Source organism: Scardinius erythrophthalmus (genome assembly GCF_964197995.2).
Source record: "Scardinius erythrophthalmus genome assembly, chromosome: 11".
In the NCBI taxonomy this organism is placed as follows: domain Eukaryota; kingdom Metazoa; phylum Chordata; class Actinopteri; order Cypriniformes; family Leuciscidae; genus Scardinius; species Scardinius erythrophthalmus.
The window spans coordinates 24,869,784-24,888,861 of NC_138231.1; the positions used below are offsets into that span (position 1 = coordinate 24,869,784).

The 19,078-nt window shown below is 39.1% G+C and overlaps 1 protein-coding gene across 1 annotated transcript in view; it reads right to left on the bottom strand.

The window, feature by feature from the left end:
* The window catches only part of LOC308698974 (exostosin-1), a gene marked incomplete at its 5' end in the record, with an annotated part of 490,507 nt that overhangs the window by 149,645 nt on the left and 321,784 nt on the right, over nt 1-19,078 (bottom strand). Inside the window, one exon of the mRNA XM_081379482.1 lies at nt 3,943-4,036. Within this exon, the coding sequence (XP_081235608.1) occupies nt 3,943-4,036 (94 nt within the window). The remainder of the gene's footprint in view (nt 1-3,942; nt 4,037-19,078) is intronic.

Sequence of the window (19,078 nt, forward strand, 5' to 3'; positions counted from 1 at the left end):
GATGGATTTGGTAACACTCGAGTCATTATAGTGGGTTACCATGATATTGACTTTAGAATACTGATCAAAATGATTAGTAATTCCTTTAGAAGGATGTAGTAACATTAGAGTCATTACTATCTAAGGGTACATTTACACAACATCAATATGTTTAAAACGGAGAAGCTTTCCTTTGAGTTTTCTGCGTACAGACGTGTCCATTGTCAAAATGATCCCCATTCACACAGATCCGCGAAAACGACTAAAAACGGTGTATTCTGCTGCCAGTCCATTAGATGGCGATGAAACACTATAGACTAAACACGTAATATGCATGTGCATGACGTTATTGTCTTCAGAGATTCACGTTTTTGTAGTTTACACCTAGACCATTTTCAAAAACTTGCAGTTTGAAACCCGTTTTCTAAAGTTTCTAAAGGCACCCAAAACGCATAAAAAGTTTTTAGTTGAAAACGGTGTCGTGTAAACAGCCCCTAAGACTCTACTACCTAAAATAAACAAAAACTGTTTATGAACCAATAACATCATAGATTTGTATAATTGTTCCTCAAGGAGGCAGGTAGTCTGCAGGTTTAGGTTTGGGTGAGAAGACCTTTAAATTCAAGACTGCACCTGACCGTCCAGCATTCAAAGGTGACAGTCATATGGAAGACTTAAGGAGGTTTGTGACAGATAGTGGAGTGAGGCAGAGACCACCGCTTTGGTAATCCCACCTGACCTTTCACACAGACACCTTCCATCACACACACACATGCCTTCTCTCACACCATGTGTGTTTTTTTTTTTTTTATCGGGATGGTTGACAACACAAGGACTGCCCCACATGCACCAGCATCTAAAAGCCTTTTGATGTCTCTTTTCAAAGTGCTCCCATCAAAGAGCACAAAAAGGGAGCCACTGCCTCACTCAACTACTAAAGAGATGTGAAAAATACTGAGGAAATTCAAACACCCTGTGTTTACCTCCCATATCTGACTGACAAATATCGGTTTTGACAGGCTAAAGATGGAACTGAAAAGAGTCTTTACTGGAAGCATATGGACACTATTTTATTAATCCACTTTATTATTTTATGCAACTTTATACATATTAGAGTATGGACTATTTCTTTAAAAGTGGCCTTCATAATTAGAATTAAAAATAAAATAAAAATGTATTTACACAACATTTATCTGGGGCAAATACTGTATGTAGCTGCAGTCACCTACTGTACATTTTACTTATTGTTATATTAATATATATATGAATGAAGATAAAAAGAACCACAAAGCATAATGGTACTACCATTATGGATCTCTCCGTGTCTTTCTTAAAAGAGCATTAACAGTTGTTTTCATAGCTTTGTTGGTTTGGTGGGCGTGACGTTGAGAGTGAGTACTCACACTAGGTTGCATTCCTGGTGTGTAGCCGCGGATATCTCCCTGTGCGTTTCAGCACCTCAGAGCACTTCTGAAAGAGCTATCTTTTTCAAGATGTTATTCAGATCGTGTGTTTCTGGATGCGGCCAATGTTTGACTGGCTGACGGGCATGATCGCTGTATCATGTGCTTGGGCTATAGGCACGCTGAAATGGCGCTCATGGATGACTCATGTTCCCATTGCGGGAACAAGACCATCGCGGCGTTACAGTCGAGACTCCGTTACCTCGAAAGAGGTGGAGCCCCTTCGCGTATTCTCCGATCTAGCGCTTCTTCTGCCCAGCAGATCACAGTGAAAGGTAACCCGCCGAGCCGTCTCCTTTGGCCCCTCACTCCTCTATAACGCTACCCGCGGAGCCTCCAAGAGAGCGCGCTGGGCCGTCCGCGGTGGTCCCAGTCGTTAAATTTTGGAGCTCCACCGGATAATCAAATGTCGGTCACTGCATCGGAGGGTGAGCTAATGTCGGACACTTTGAGCATGGACGGACACCTTTTTCTGCCCAAAACCGTTCTGGTGTCTCTTCCTCCCTCACTACCCTCAATGGCGGAGCAGCTAAGGGTTACGTGGAGATCGCCCCGGTGGAGCGGTCTGTGGCGATGCAGCCCAGTGGCCAGTAGCGCAAAAGACCCGTTCTTAGTGTCGGCTTGCAACGCCACTCCCGCCCCCATGGGCCGGATACTTGCGTCTATTTGCTCCAGTAGTGTTTCCCAGAAATGGCTAGTGGAGTTCCTCCATGCATCACCCCTGTGGCAGTCAGACGTTGCGGAGCATCTGACGCCAGGCCTACACTCGTATGCATTGTGGAACCTGTGATAGACTGGGTGTCCATATGTGGCGGTCCCTGCAGCGACCCCATATGTGTATTCCTCCACGATCAGCTCCTCTGCGGATAAGCCCGTGTCCTTCCCTCGACAAAGCCTGCTCTGTCGTCTCTGCTGGTGTTCTTTCCCCCCTATAACTAGGCTGGAACCACCCCAGAGACTGCCATATGTTGTACTACCCTGCTTGGCTAGTCCATGTGTGTAACCATCACAGTGCCTACCTCCGGGGTAGGATGTGGCTTCCGCAGCGTTCCCTTCTCCAAGGGCACGCTTTCCCAGCATTATCCAATACAGAGTGGGTCTTGCGGAACAGCAGTGACTGACCTTCTCTGCTTAGAGCTCCTACTTTCTGCCCAACACTGTGAGGCCAGGAGGCTCAAGCGGAGCGCTGGAAGGGCCAGCAGCCGTGGCGTTTTGATAGATATCCCCATTCGTCAGTCTCGACTGACGTAGTAGTGACTGATGAAGGGGAACGTCTTGGTTACGTATGGTAACCCTCATTCCCTGAGGAGGGAACGGAGAAGTAAGTCCCCTTGCCACAGTTGCTGAGCTTCCACTGTACGGCCGAGTCACAGGTCAGGCTCCTCAGCGGAAAAACAAGAATGCGACGCACGTGCTGCTCATTTTATGCTCGCACCGCGATGCACAGCAGCTGGTGCAATTATCGCATGCCAATGTGCATTGGCTTGTTTAGTTTCATTCAAAGTAGATAGGCTCGCAAGCGATCCCCATTCGTCAGTCTTGACTTACGGGTTACCATACGTAACCGAGACGTTCTAGAGCATCAAATCAGCATTTTATAATGATTTCTGAAAGATCATGTGACATCAAAGGCAGTAAATTTACATTTAAAAAATATTTTTTAAAGTGATCAGTATGTATATGAATATCTATACCATACAGTATATCATTAAAAAAAATACTGTAAACTTAATAATGTTCCAAGTTACTATTGATAATATTAATACTATTATGTGTTATGCAAACTCTCTGTTCATCTTAGAATCCTCCATGTGTGGCATTGACAATTTCTGCAGTCTAACTGAAGTTTCATCTCATGCTTTCTGCATCACTGCTCAAAGTGCTCATAGGTGTTACTTGCTTCTATGCCACTTTTCACATACTTTACAGATCACAAACAGCTCATCTTCTCAAACTTAGATTAAAATAGTTGCTTAATTGCTTAATTGGTATTGGGAACATCAAAATATAATATAATGTACAAATGTTATGTGGTAGAGGCACTGAACTGTATTTTTTTCCTAATACAAAAAAAAGTAATGGAAGTGGATTCTCCCAGTTGATTCTCCTGACTAACCTCAGAGGAGAGAGAGAGAAAAGAACTAATGAATAACCACACATAGAGAGAGAGAGAGAGAGAGAGAGAGAGAGAGAGAGAGAGAGAGAGAGAGAGAGAGAGAGAGAGAGAGAGAGAGAGAGAGAGAGAGAGAGAGAGAGAAAGAAATCAAGTGAGCGATTTATTAATAGTTCTCTTCACCTCTCCTCTTCAATATAAGAATCTCTGGGTGTTTTTGAAAAGATGACAGAATGTCAATATCAATAACCCCTACATCAGAGTAGTGTAACCTCAGGGCTCCAAACGGCTGAGCCCTAAAAACATCCAAGTCAATCAAAAACACCTGTTATGAAAGGAAGCATGCAGTGAAAGTGTTTTAGACAGTCAAACTTCAGAGTCACCTACCTGCAGGGCCTCTAGAAAGCGGAAGGACCCAAGCCGCCTGCCCCGAGGAACAAGGCAAAAACTGGAGTTGTGTAGCAGCTCCTGGTAATCAAACCTGTAGACACACACATAAACACAAAATGCCAGAAAACATTAGAATCTGCTCTTTAAAAAAATATACAAAGTTATATTGTTAAACATTTGTTCCCTTTCGAACGGGAACTCGCACTGCGTCGATTAACGCTAAGGGGAACGCCTCAGGTGTGACAGCTGTCTGAAATTACTATCAAATCACGGCAATCCTATTGACTGACGACAGCCCATGAATCATTGACATGCGACCTGGAAGTATCTAAAGGCGCCTTGCAAACATGATAATCGTCTTTTCGTCTTCAGGGACTGTTCTGTCTGTAAGCGCTTGAAAATCAGGTAATTATGAAATGCACTGAGAAGGCTGAGTGCTTTCAGAAGTGTGCAGACCTGTGCTCAAGATATTTGATGCCGGGTGACACACGAACTGTGCGTTTTCTGTCTGTTGCGCACAGGCAGGTCTCGAGGGAACTGCCTGTGCAAATTGTGAGAGTTTTTCTTTGAGAACGCTCCACTCTCGCCTGGCCCTCTTCTCGAGAGAAGAGGGTTCGGCATCTGGACCTCGCAGCTCAGGTCCCGCTTGTGCTGATAAAAAAAAAAAAAAAAGAACTTAGTAAGCGAGTACTCTTCCGGACGAACAGGAGATGGCTGATGAGAGTGGGGATAATCGGATAGATCCTGAATCTTCTCAGCCACCTTTCCCCGTGTATGCTGAGCGTGGTTGGTGTTATGGAACGCGCCGCAGGCAGGTTGCAGCTGCCATGGCTGCAAATTGTGGGGAAAAATAAGAGCGGTTTCTCCCCGGACATAAACCACTAGATCAGGTGAGCCTTCCATTTCTTCCCGATGTCCATACTGAGATCGAGAGGACATGGAAGAACCCATATTCTGGCGACATATGGCGCTGTTGCAGGTATACCAGGCCAATCTGGTGAGGGATCTCGACCAGGGGGTGGGGCCCCTGAGGCAGTTACTGAGCTGCGCCACACCACAGATCTAGCTCTCCGGGCCACCAAACAGACTGCTGCCGCGATCGGCCGGTCAACGGCGGCGATAGTGGCCACGGAGAGACATCTGTGGTTGAACCTGGCTGACATTGAGGAGAAAGAGAAAGGCTTTCTCCTTGATTCGCTGACTTCGCCCTCCGAGCTTTTCGGCACCTCCGTGCGTTTTTTGCTGAGTACACTGCCATGGGCAATGTGATTAGGTACCAGGATGCTGTTGGCGCTGTATAAACAGCTTATCTGCTGTGCCGTTCTGTAGTAGGGCTCAGCAGGCCTCCTTGACTGGGCAGTGGTTCGACAGTGGTTCACTGTCAGCTTCGCTGTCCCTCGGGTTGGATGCCTTATCTAAAGGCAAGTGTCCAGAGGCTCTGTCTTCGTACAGACAGGAATTTGGCCAGACTGAAATGTCCCATGTAAGTGATACCAGCTCAGGCCTTCCTGGTGGCATTTTGGGTGTGTATGTTCCCCTGAATAGTGATTGGCTGGGGCTCCTTCAGGTTCCCAAGCCACATTCCCTAGAAGGGACCCCTTCTAAAATTTGAAGATGTGGTCCTAGGCCCTTGAGCAGGCCCAGGTGGGCCTTTCATTAAACAATTTTTATGGAGTTTCCTGTGGAACGTATAGCTTGGGCTGTGACCGTAGGCAATGCTGTCACTGACAGCCCAGTGTGACCTGAGGGTGAGTGGTTCTGGCATTTCATTTGAATTTGCTGGTTTTGACAGTTGTCACTGCCAATGGGTATGCACTCTCTTTAGGCATGGTGGTGTTGGTATATCGTTCCCCTTAGCGTCAGTCGACGCAGTGCGAGTTCATTTTCGAAAGGGAATATCTAGGTTACGACCCCTGACTGAGAACAGGAAACGAGACACTGCGTCTTTTTGCCATGTCTCAGGGCCTGCCTACCACACAGTCCCTTCAGACGAAAAGGTGATTATCATGTTTGCAAGGCGCCTTTATGTACTTTCAGGCCGCACGTTAATGAATTATGGGCTGTCGCCGGTCAATAGGATTGCCGTAATTTGATAGTAATTTCAGACAACTGTCACTGTCCCCTGTAGCGTCAATCGACGCAGTGTCTCGTTCCCTGTTCTCAGGGAACAGAGGTTACAGTCGTAACACAGACGTTAGTTCATTGTCAAAAGCTGTGAATGAATCTACATGCAAGTATATATACTAACACATTCCCAAATGCACAACACACTGTTGGTGGCAAAAAGTAGGTCGAGCTAATGGTAAGATCAATCCCTAAATCACCAATCAGCAAGCATGGGCATGTCCACATCAATAAAACATTTATATAGATATCAAATAAATATATAATAGATACATAATAAACAATAAATGAATAGGCCAGTTTCTCAACTAGGGGCTGGGGCCCACTATGGGCCTCAATATATATATATATATATATACAAAAAAAAAAAAAGACAAAAAAAACCTTAAATTAAGCTAAAACAACTAAAAATCCATTTTTAAAATACTGATTCACCCCATCAACAACAGTTTTTTTTTTCTATGATGTGTTTGTCTTTTTTTTTTTTAGTGTATTTTTCTGAAAGTGATTTCTAGACCTGGAAAAGGTATACAAATCAATGCTATCTTATATCTCTTATAATTTATAAAGAGTTATGATACGTTTTATGTTTTTTCAGGTAGAAATTGTGTAAAAATATTCCTAAATCAAGTCATGGGGCCTTCGAATATTGTTGTGGACAAGGAGGAGATATGTATATATTATATCACGTGATTATATCACGACACACGAACGACACAGTATACTCGAAGGAACAATCTTTAATTAATTACTTTAATATACAGGAGAATAAACAAGAATACTATTCATTAATATTGACGAGACCAAACTATGAACAGAAAGAACTCAGGGCCTAAATACACATAAAGGGTAATCAACTGAAGATAAACAGATGTGTGGAACTAATTAACAACCATGGAAACTAACTAGGAAACATAGGCAGGCAAAACTGGGGACTACAGCCAAATATCATCTGTGCTGATATTCAACATCCCTCTTGCTCATGTGATATTACTCAATTAGCCTGACTGTACGGTTATTATGGTTGCCGAGCAACATAGCAATTTGGTAAATTTGGTAATATCTGATATGTGGTCATGGGTGTATAGCGACTATTTACTATGATGCAGCTCATGCAATCAGATCTTAGAGTCTGATCTGTTTTATTGTATTTGTTCTGGCATATTATATTAGGACGACACAATAAACACACAGGGAGAGAACAATCAAGATCCAGCTGAAGTTGGAGGGATAGCAGTGAGAGATCCTGTTATTTGCGCTCTACTTCTGTTCTAGCAGTCAGCCTTAATCTGGCTAGAGCTCACTCTCCTCTATTTAATTCTCTTATAATTACTGCCTGACTCTCTGTCTCTCTCTTTATTTCCCCTAATATCTTCATCCTGCATCACCCATTCAGCCAATAAGTAAAATATGTTGTTCATCTTCTGAACTTAATTTTCTCTATCTGCTCATTCAAGGGAGGTTTATTATTGTTAACTTAAACTAAAACTAAACCCCTCCCCACCAAAAAAAAAAAAAAAAAAAAAAAAACAACATTACTTTAAATTACATTAGTAAAAAAAAAAAAAAGTATTTATTTCAGTTCGTTGTCAAAGCAATATTTTTTTTTTTTTACTAAGATACATAGTGTAAAGCCAAAGTTACATAGTGTACTTTAAGTCGAAGCCCTAAAATAACTAAAACTAAATGAACTAAAACTAAAAACTGAAATTTAATTAAAAAATAAATAAATAAATAAAAAACAAGATTTCTGATCAGAACAATTCTCCACAACTTCTAAGAATAAGATTCTAGACATCTGAGATTGCTTGCCCTGCGAGCTTGTGCTGAAACTGTTGCTTCTTAAAGCAGTGAAGTTGTAAGAATCACTTTGGGATTCGTTTTCTCAAAGATCAAACCTCCTTACATCTTGTTGTGTCTTGTAAGGGTTTCCTACAACAAAATTGGACACAACTTTTCACTGGACTGCAAATGCTACAATAACATTCACAACCCACTCAAAAAGAAGGTTGTCAATTAATTAAACATTTCAGTCAACAACTAAAGGTGACCATAGTATCTCATTGACTTTCCTGAGAGGTCTGTGTGTGTTCCATTCAGATCAGGCACAGCAGTGGCACCCGTGGCCTTGAGAGGCACTTCTCAATAAGGGTGGAAGAACGTGATATATATTCAGGTTTAACACTAAGACGCCATGACAAATTCAGGTGCACATGAATGCTTACATAATATACAGCTTCATAAGATTGATAAACTAGTCATGGATTCTTTCAGTGTGATTTCCCCATACTATTGCCTGCTTATTGAAAAAAAAAAAAAAAAAGCCTGAGATGAATGTAAAAAACCAACAACAACAGTAATACTTTATTTTACAGTATCATTGTTACATGTAGTTACTGTAGTAATAACTATAAATTATGCATAATTACATGCAATTAACCAAAATACCCATCCTAACCTTAGCCCTATAGTACATGTAGTTAATTATTATGACTCAGTAATTAAATGTTTAATTACACTGTAACACCGACACCTTAAAATAATGTGTAACCAAAAAAAAAAAAAAAAATGATATGCGGATTAATTCATCAAGTATATGCATGATGATAAATGTGTTAATTATCTGTTGTTATTTGTTAATTAAGGAGTTAAATTTACAGTATTAATAATAACAACAACACATTCATAGTCTATACTTTTCACAGTTTTTATGTGCAGTATCCTCTGTCTTTTAAAGTTATTAGATAATTCTATTCCACTGACTGCACCCTATACTCCTAGAAAAACAAAACTGATACATTTATAAATAATCCAATATGAGCGGTGCACATTTAGCTCTCTGGTAGCTCACGTAGCATCGGGAGCAATTTACAACTATAACATGAACCGACGGAGGCCTGTAAATCCATTTCTTTTTCCCCAGCCGAGTGCATCTTGGGAAGAGAGTGGGAATAAGACAGAATGCGAATGAATATGCAGGTCTATTTCTCATTCTCTGCTCAAAGCGCAGCATAAAGGGCACATGAAGGAAAGTAAAGGCCTGTGACAAATGCGGTGACTGCAAGGGTGGCGCTATGCATTTTTTATTAGCTGTTAATCCATTCCTTGTGTAACTCAATATAAATCAAATTACCAGCCTACCATGCTGTCAGTGACTACAGTAATTAGATGGAAAAGTGGTTCGTAGAGGTGCCGCATTCTTTTAAAGTGGAAAAAAAGCAAAGAGTTACATTTTATTTACGGCTATGCTTTCTACTCCTCACTGGCAGGTGAATGCCACTTATTCAATGACCAGAGAAGAAGGTGGACATACGGGTGGTAGCAATTACTAGGAAAAGAAAAACTGATTATTTAGCTAGTCAGGCCTATCTGCCATTCACAGCATGGGAATGATGATTCCCACATTGTTCATGGGGAAAACGTTAACAAAATTGGTGAATAGTTCCGTACACTGATGTAGGATTGTTTCTTCAATTACTGGCACTTTTATGTCTATTTAGGGTTTTAGGGTTTATAATTATTAAAACAGATTTCAACTATTTTCTTTGTGTTGTATAAGATCACAATTTACCACATTTTTAAAATAAATCTATTTGAAGTTAGATTTAAAGGGGTCATATAATGCCATTTTTGTACAAGCTAATATGATTCTTTAGGGTCTAAATTAAAAGTTTGTAATATACTTTAATTAAAAATTCTCATTAGTATTGTAAGAAAACACTCATTTTACCTGGTCAAAAACAGCTCTGTTTTCAGCACGCCGTTTCAGTGCATGCGTCTTTAAATGATAATGAGCTTTGCTCACCCCGCCCCTCTGTTCTGTGGGTACACCGTTTGTAACACAATAACCACGTGTTATTCGTTATAAACGTGTGATTATGAATTATATTGAGAACGTCGTACATAGAAAACATGCCGTAATGTACCCTGAGTGTAAACCTTAGACGCATTCATTGTGAAGCCTGCAGCAAGGTTTGCAAATTTCGCAAAGATTAATATAAATGCTAATATAAAGGTTAATAAAACATTACACTCACATCTTCTGGAGGTTCAGCAGGAACACGTTGGTACCGATCCGTTTTTTCTCGTTTGTAAAGCTGTCTGGTGTGAAATGATTCGCGTAAACATGAAAGCATGGACGATTGTGGGGAATCCCCGTGAGGGAATCCCCGCGTCAATCCTTTGGGCATATCGCTTCAAAAACAAAACTCAGCCACTGCATCTTCAACGGCTCGGATTTTGGAACATCAAAATGACTGCTGTGTTCCTTATTACATCTAAGAACTGAACACCACAATCGCTTAGACACCTTTCTACTCCAGCATATCAACAATGGCGGACTACTATGACGACGGCTGTCACAGCTTGCTCAGGGCGGGTCTTGTGTTGAAACACGGCTGTCAATCACAATAGCGGGAGGGGCGTACGATCTTATGACGTCACAATATCGAACGGCTTGATTTCAGAGAGGGTCAAACATATAAGGAGATTAAAACAAAATCACTGGATGGATTTTAATCATGATAGGATGGTTGTGTACAGGCACTGCCAACAGACATTTCAGTGCAATCAACTTGTAAAAGTGCATGTACCATTATATGACCCCTTTAATAGTTTTACCCTTGTCCCAAACCTAGACATAAAAATATCACTACAGTTTTAAAAAAAAACTATGAGGATCTAAACAAAGAGTTTATTTAATTGGGTGAAAATTAAATTAAATTATATCAGTTACACAAATTACCACAATGTTGTATCACTTGTGAGCAAATTTTTTTTAATTGTGTGTCATTATTAATAAAGCTGTAATTTTGTTAAATGATTCAAATATCTAGATATTCTAAAAATGCGTTTAGTTTCATCTAAAACAGATGAACATGAATCTGGCAACATCTTATTACGTTAATTGTTGTACGTATCACAGCAGTTTGGAAATTAAATGTAAAAGGTTAATGATTTATCGCATTTGAACATAACATATCGCCTACACCAAACCCTAGCCTAAATCTAAGCAATAGTGTAAACAGGAGATAAAAACACATTTGCTGAAGCAACTTTTTTACTTTTATTTTTACTTTTAATTTGACTGTTTTACAGAATTCGTACCCAACCGCCCAAGTACCAAGCAAGTTTACTATATTAGAAAAGCCATATATATGGAGCTGGTTATGTGATGCAAAGCTAAAAAGGTATTAGTTTACAAATAATGCACTACGGTAAAAGTGTTTTGCCGCTGCAGTGGCTGGTTATTACAAAACCAAAAGATTTACATGAAAGTGATAGCTTTATCGCATCCCGCATGGTTAGAACCAGGTGTTAGTCAGAGTTGACCATTTTGCAGTGGAAAGGAGAGAATAAATGGATCAATGTAAATTGGGATCAGATTGCTAATAGGTTCACATCAATGTCCTTTCATACTCTAACTCACAGCGTACCTCTCTAATGTAATGCTTTTATTGTTAATAAGGCAGCGGTTGGTACATCCCTGCAGAGAATGATTTTAGCAGAAAAGGGACAGTGATAATCACACTATCATTTAAAACACTGCACTTATCTGGCATGCCTAAAACTTTTTGTCATCCACTTTGTATTAATCTTAAACAATTCAGAAATTAAAGTGACATATTTTGTGAGTGCAAAATACAGTTCAGTTCCAGCTACTGGTATATTTATTCAAGCTATATTTATACGTTTTTGGAAGATTTTTCACTGTACAATGTTTTATTCATTTAGCAGATGTACAGTATAAAGCAGATTAGATCTTGTAACAATTGTGCAATTAAAAAGAATCGCATTTGATTTGTACCACTTCATTTGTGATTCTAAATTCGATACATATCCAAATCTCTTTTATTTATTATATTTATTTATTTTTGACAGTATTATCCACTGTAATGGAAATGTATTTTACAGTATATCTGTACATATGGTGGAAAGTGTCACAACTTTTCTCATATATCAAATCTGTCAACTAATTCATACAAGTCAAGTGCACATATTTGTACAATGTAAAGGATAAGAATGAGAATTATTTAATTGAGCAGCACAACAAATGGTATAAGTAAGCATCTCTAGGTTCAGAAGAGAAGGGCTGCACAATTAATGGAATATAAAATTTAAATCATGATATGGCTTAGTTCAATTATTAAATCTCAAATTAATGCAATTTATTCTGAAGTGCAGTGGGGTTCAGAGTAAAGCGGGACACTGTGTTCTCAGAACGGCTCGTTCACATGTGTTTGAGTCGCTTATAATGTGCATTTCACTTTATTTTCACATTTGCATATTTTTTGCAGCACTTTACCAAGTTACGAGAAGTGTTTTTAACCTGCTGTCTACTAAAACACAGAGACTTAAATGTCTCCCATCAGTTTTCCACCAAATCAAAAGCATGAGGGTTTAATTTTTTAAAAGTGAAGAATTTAAGATAGAAATAACTTGTAACTTGTAGTGTAAAATAAAGTAATAATAATTTAATAATAATGATAATTTATAATATATTCAAATTGATTGCGTTTATAAAAAAAAACAGTAGTGTGAATATAATGCGTACTGAGATGCTATCACAACTAAAAAGATGTTTGAGTCACTTTAAAGTCCTGCAATGTCATTTTTTTAAAGAGTTGATAAGAGTATTTTTAATACTTTTTTTTAGCAGTGTGAACTCCCTTAAAAAGCAACTATTGGCATCAGAGCGTGGTCTCTTTGTTCTTTTTACCTGGCTGTCTCAGTAGCAATACAATTTTGTCCAAAGCCTTGGATAATACAAGAATAAAGTTATTTGTTAGCTTCTCATTCATCTCAAAGGCAGTTACTTAGCTACTGCGTGACGCCCTGGAAGCACAAAACCTGGCACTGCCACCAGCAGGGACTAATGGGGCCATGCTAACCATCCAAACCTTGACCCTTTAGGTCTTCAGTATGGGCTTGTCCAAGAAGAAAGAGCCTCTAAATGTTACAATGAGGAGCACTATACCTTTATTCCTGGAGGAGCTTTTTGTCCAATATAGCGAAGTTCAAAACAGGGTCTCTCTGCCTCTCTCTCTCAGTATAGGCTTATTAATAATTAATGTTCAAGCTCACCTGCGATTATTTATGCTGGCACTGAGTTAAATCTCACTCAGGGAGAAACACATTGATTACCTATGGAAAGGTATCTTGCAATGTATAATGTCGCTCGGATACAAAGAGTGAAATAAAGGAGGAGGTGAAAGCTCCTGTCATGGTGCATAAAGAGCGCTCTGGGGAAAATATCAACATTAGCCACATTTCCCCCTAGTGCAGACAGCTCATACTTTACCAAATTATTTATTATTCCCTGCATGGTGTTTGTATTGAAATAAAGCAGGGCTGGATTATTACAGTACCTTGATATTCAGGGCCATATTCTGTCCTTGGTAAACCGAATGATAATAAAATTAGGGATGCACTGATGTATCGGCCGCCGATATTTATCAGACGATTTTTGATTAATTTAAAACCATCGGCATATCGGCAAAAGCATGAAAAAGGCCAAACACAGATGGTTTATTAATTAACTGCTTGAAGGCAATGAGTTGCATGTCTGTTGCATATTCAACGTTTTTCTCTGGGTAAAGTAATTTAATGCTTACCAAAACAAAATTAAATCTGTACAAAATAAAATATAGTTTGTCAGATGTCGATCGGGGGTGGGGAAGTTGTAAATCACGTGTGTCATGATTGCTTTCTTGTGTTCCCCTTGTCTTGTGTGGACTTTTATTACTTCCTGTTTTGTGCCATGTTTTTGTACTCCTTTGTAGTTTTTCCTGTTGATTAGTTCATAATTGTTCCTAGGTGTATCTTGTTTCCTCATTACTTAGTTAAGCTTGTTTGTCCCTTTGTATTTATAGCCCTTGTGTTTCACTTGTTACTTTCTCAGTTGTTGTACGTGTAATGGTTGCCTCTGTCTCTGTGATCCCACTGGTTTTGTTCCTTTGTTGTTCGAGTTCTGTGTTCTCTGTTTTATATGTTATTTTATTAAATAACCCTCCGTTCAGATCTTCGCCTGCTTTCCTCAGCTCGTTACAACGTGAGTGATTACTCAACATTAACGTGAGAAATGCGCGCTAAATAGGAGTCTCGGAAAAATGTCTGCAGTCTGGGCCTTTTTCAAGATCTCAGATAAAGCAACGATTTGCAACGAGTGTTCAGCAGAAATATCAAGGGGGGTAGCATGGTTAAGAATTTCAACACATCCAATTTAATCTGCCACCTGAAAAAGCATCCTGAACAGCATGCTGTGTTCCTCAGTGCTGCCAAGAAAAAACTGCCGCCCCCCAGTGTTCCGACACCCTCTGTGGCTCAGGTATTTGAAAAAGTAAAAAAGTTTACTCAAGACAGCATCAAAGCAAAGGGCATTACCCCAAAAAATATGGAATTTATCGCACTGGACGATCAGCCGTTTTCCGTTGTGGAAGACGTGGGGTTTCGGAGGCTTGTTGAACACCTTGAGCCACGTTACTCCCTACCTAGTCGGCGATATTTTTCAGACGTGTGCCTTCCAGACATGTACAATGTTGTAGCCACGCATATACACGAGTTCTTGGCCACTGATATTTCAGCCATCAGTTTTATAACCGACATTTGTAAGCCCTACCTGTATGCTAAGTCTCACTGGGCAATGGATTGATAAAGATTGCAAAAAATATTGCTGCACGCACAAGAATTTACGGGGTTCACACACCGCAGAGGCGATCTCTTCAACATTCAACACAATGCTTGAAACGTGGAAAATCGACAAATTCAAGGTCTATGCTGTTGTGATGTCAGTGATGTCGCAAGTTTACCCTGCGTAGCACATACTTTACAATTAGCTGTCAACGAGGGCTTGTTATGTCAACAGAGCATATCTGATGTGATAGCAATATGTCGACGAATAGTAGGCGACTTTAAGAATTCCCCTCTTGCGTATACTCGCGCTTACACATTGTCCAAATAAAGTTGGGAATGTAACCTAAAATTCTTCAGCAAGTTTCAACAAGGTTGGAACAGTACTTTTTATATGCTGAGAAGCCTCTTGGATCAAAAGCAAGCTATCGCTGATTATAGTGCAGATTATGTTCTGCCTGTGACATTAACTGCCCATCAGTGGTGTTTAATTGAGAACACAGTCTATTCTTTACCCATCTGAGCAACTAACGAGGGAGATGAGTGCATCTGGAGCATCTGCAGCGGATGTGATTCCATCAATTATTGCGTTAAAGCGGCTACTGAGCAAGAAAAAGGTCCTTGAAAAAGGTCCTTGCGTTTTGCTAAAAATGACTCAGAACCTCTTTATTGTATCGCAACAGTGTTAGACCCAAGATACAAAGATAATTACTTCGATACGGACAAAAAGCAGTACGCATGATTTGAGCGACGAAAGACGCGGTGCGCCACCCAGAGGACAACCTAAAAGCCAAGAATTCGCGCAAGGACATTGAACATGCACCCAGACTATGTGACATGTTCGACGAAGTTATGGAGGAAAATTTATCACATGGAATTAACCCTACCATGCCACAAATGGATGCCTACCTCGCAGAAATCCCAATTGAAAGAAATGAGAATCCTATTCAATATTGGTGTGTCAATCAACTGTTCATGAGTTTGAAGTTTGTCATGTCGTATTTTAATCTTTATGTTAAACAGATCTGTTCATTTGAAATGATTTAATGTTTAGTGTTCGCCATCCACAACGACTGAATGAACTGTTCATGAGTTTGAAGTTTGTCATGTCATATTTTAATCTTTATGTTAAACAGATCTGTTCATTTGAAATGATTTAATGTTAAGTGTGCGCCATGCACAACGTCTGAATGAACTGTCCATGAGTTTTTAAGCTGTTTTAAATATGATTCAGTTGTTAAGAAGGAATGTTTTATTGCAAAAAAAAAAAAACTCTTTAAAGTTTGCCATGTCATATTTTAATCTTTATGTTAAACAGATCTATGTTCATATGAAATGATTAAATGTTCTAGTCCACCATCCACAATGACAGAATGAACTGTTCATTAGTTATTAAGCCATTTTATCATAATAGTTTTAAATATGATTCTATGTTAAGAAGTAATGTTTTATTGCAAAGGTAAATTCTTTGAAGTATGTCATGTCATATTTGCATATTCTTTTTTATCTTTGTTAAACAGATCTGATCTATGTTCAATTGAAATGATTTGATGTTCTGGTGTGCACCATGCTCAAGTGCTGACAGAAAAACATTCAGTGCTGGCTCAAATGTCTTGGACAATAAAAGAAACAGACTGCACTTTAGAGGGGGAAAAGCAGTCAATCTTTTTCTGAAGTGGCAAAATTTATACTTGATATATAAAGCAACAGCACTGGCATTTGTTAAGTTTATTAAAGAAATATGTTCTATTATGTCAAATATGAGTTCATGTTGTTAATTAAAGAAATATTGGATAGCAAAAATCACCTCTGAAGGTTGTCTTGTTTGTTTTGTTTTTTTTTTCTTACTTTGTGCCTCTCTTATAATGTTGGTCAGATGAATGTTAAATGGATCCAATCCATGTTCAGTGAAAATAATTTGATGCAGAAATAGTACAGCCTAGTATTGTATGCAAGTGACAAATATCGGCATCGGCCAGTAGTTGTTTGTTGAAATCGGTATAGGTATCAGCCAAAAATATCATAGGTGCATTCCTAAAAAAAAAAAAAAAAAAACGCATTACTAGACATTTGCTCTAGTTTCAAATGGATGAGGTCTTCAGAATGACCGAATGAATGAATAAATGAATGTTCAACAACAATTACATTTTTAACTGTGGAATGCATTGAGGTAATTAAAGGAACATATAATGGATAACCAAAATTAAGTTCTTCTGAAATAAAATGGTTTGATTTAGAATGTTGCGACCTAGACTCTTGGGAAAAACATGCCTTTGCCTACATTGTTGCAAAACTTCAAGTTTTTCTACTGATCAAGGGTATGTTTACACAACAATTATGTACTAATACTGAAAGTTTTTTCCTTTGTGTTTTTTTACGTACAGACGACAACGTTGTCAAAACAATCCCTGTTCATACGAATCCATGAAAACGACTAAAAACCCTGTATTATTCATGTCAGGCCAGTAGATGGCGATATCACTTTGTAAAGAAGCACTATAGACTGAACACGTATGCATGTGCATGACGACAGCGTTTTGTAGTGTACACAGAGATGATAAAAGTACTGTTTACGCTTTGAAATCCATTTTCATAGGTTTGCATTTCAGGGCCCCAAAACACTGTTGTCGTGTAAATGAACAGGCAAAATGCATAAAAAGTTTTATATTTTAGTTGAAAATGGTGCCGCGTAAACCAGTGGCGTAGCCACGAGGGGGCCTGGGTGGGCCTAGGCCCCCTCATTTATATGTCCGGCCCCCTCAGATTTCTGATGGCTTAAAATAAATTAATAAAAATAAGAAATTATTGAACTAACTAATAGGTTGACCAATCAAAATACTGCGCGGTAAAATGCGGCTGTTTTCAAACTTGATTTGACTTGTTGTGCATAACCTACGCTGTCATCTTCGCGTGAGAGTTCATGCGGTGAATGGCAGCTTTGTGCAAAGTACAATATTACGCACGAAAAGATGAGCGAGAAGGAGAAAAGCCATCTACATCTGAGTTTGCTTCAGCTTACTACAAGACGACAGCGAGTGAAGCGGCTAGGAGACAGAAACGTATATTTCATCACAGGAATAGCGGTGAGACTTCGACTCAGATCGGCACAATAATGCGCAATGACTTGTTTGCAATTGATGAACCGCCTTCACAACCAGTGATGACCACATTTCCTGTATAGCCTATATCTGTTGTATATGAAGAGTTTGGTTTTAAAACGCGATAAATTCATTATGATTAATTTTGAGTAATAATGTGTTTTCTTTACCAAGAGAGTGGAAAGATTAAAACCACTATTTTTTGTTTCAAACTTTCACATAGCATATTTAGGTTATAATAACATAACAATTTCAAATCCATATTTTGATTTTCAAATATTTATTATAAAAAAGGATTAGTTTCCCCCCAAAATGCAATAAATTCATGACACTTTTTCCCCAAAATGCAATTAATCCATTGAATCAATATAAAAGTTATTTTTCATATTTTAACTGTTGAAATACACAACAAAGTAAGTTGATCCACATATGACAGCCTCTGAACTTGGTCAATACTAATTATATAACTTACAGGCACTGGACTAAAAATAGCCGACATTAAAATCACCATCGCTAAGAAATACCTCCTGAACTTTTTTTTACGGCGATCAGCTGTAAAATGGCTTGGTCCTGCTCGGTTTTCGTTGACTTTGAGTAAAACAATTGAAAGTTTTTCAAAAGATCCCCTGGGGTTAAAGTGTCAGCGTGACAGAAGTTTGACGCTGTCGTGTGAGAACAAGCAACAGTCGAGATTTTTCCTCCTCCCTCAGTCATCTTCTTAATCTCCTCAAATAGCCTAAATGATTTCAATGGCTCACGTTTCTTCCCCACCACAGGGTCACCAATGCCGTCAAAATGATTATTATTAATATTTTTTATTTTTTTTTGTGGATCACAAAGTAGAAGGAAAACTAGGATGCCGGGTTTATTCAAAGCGCCGCCGTTGCGGTTTACAAAGCGTGGAATGGTGCGCTGACTGCGCGGATATCGTATTTTACGTAAAATTAAAAATGGACTTTTCAACACCGACCAGATAGCCTACAATACAGATTTTTGGGGGAACTAAAAAAAATATATATAGCCTACATATTTAACGTTTATCGCGTTTTGGAACCAAACTCTTATTTGCGGAGTAAGATGACATCATTGACACTTTTTATAATCGCCCTTGTAGGCCTACTTCATGTAAAAGATAATAATCGCCGAGCTATGTCGTAGGCTGCTATAGCCTAGGCTATATATATATATATATATATATATATATATATATATAGGCTATAATGTGTATATATATAGCCTACTGTAGGCTATATTAGTTGCCCCCTCATTTTAAGTTGGGCCCC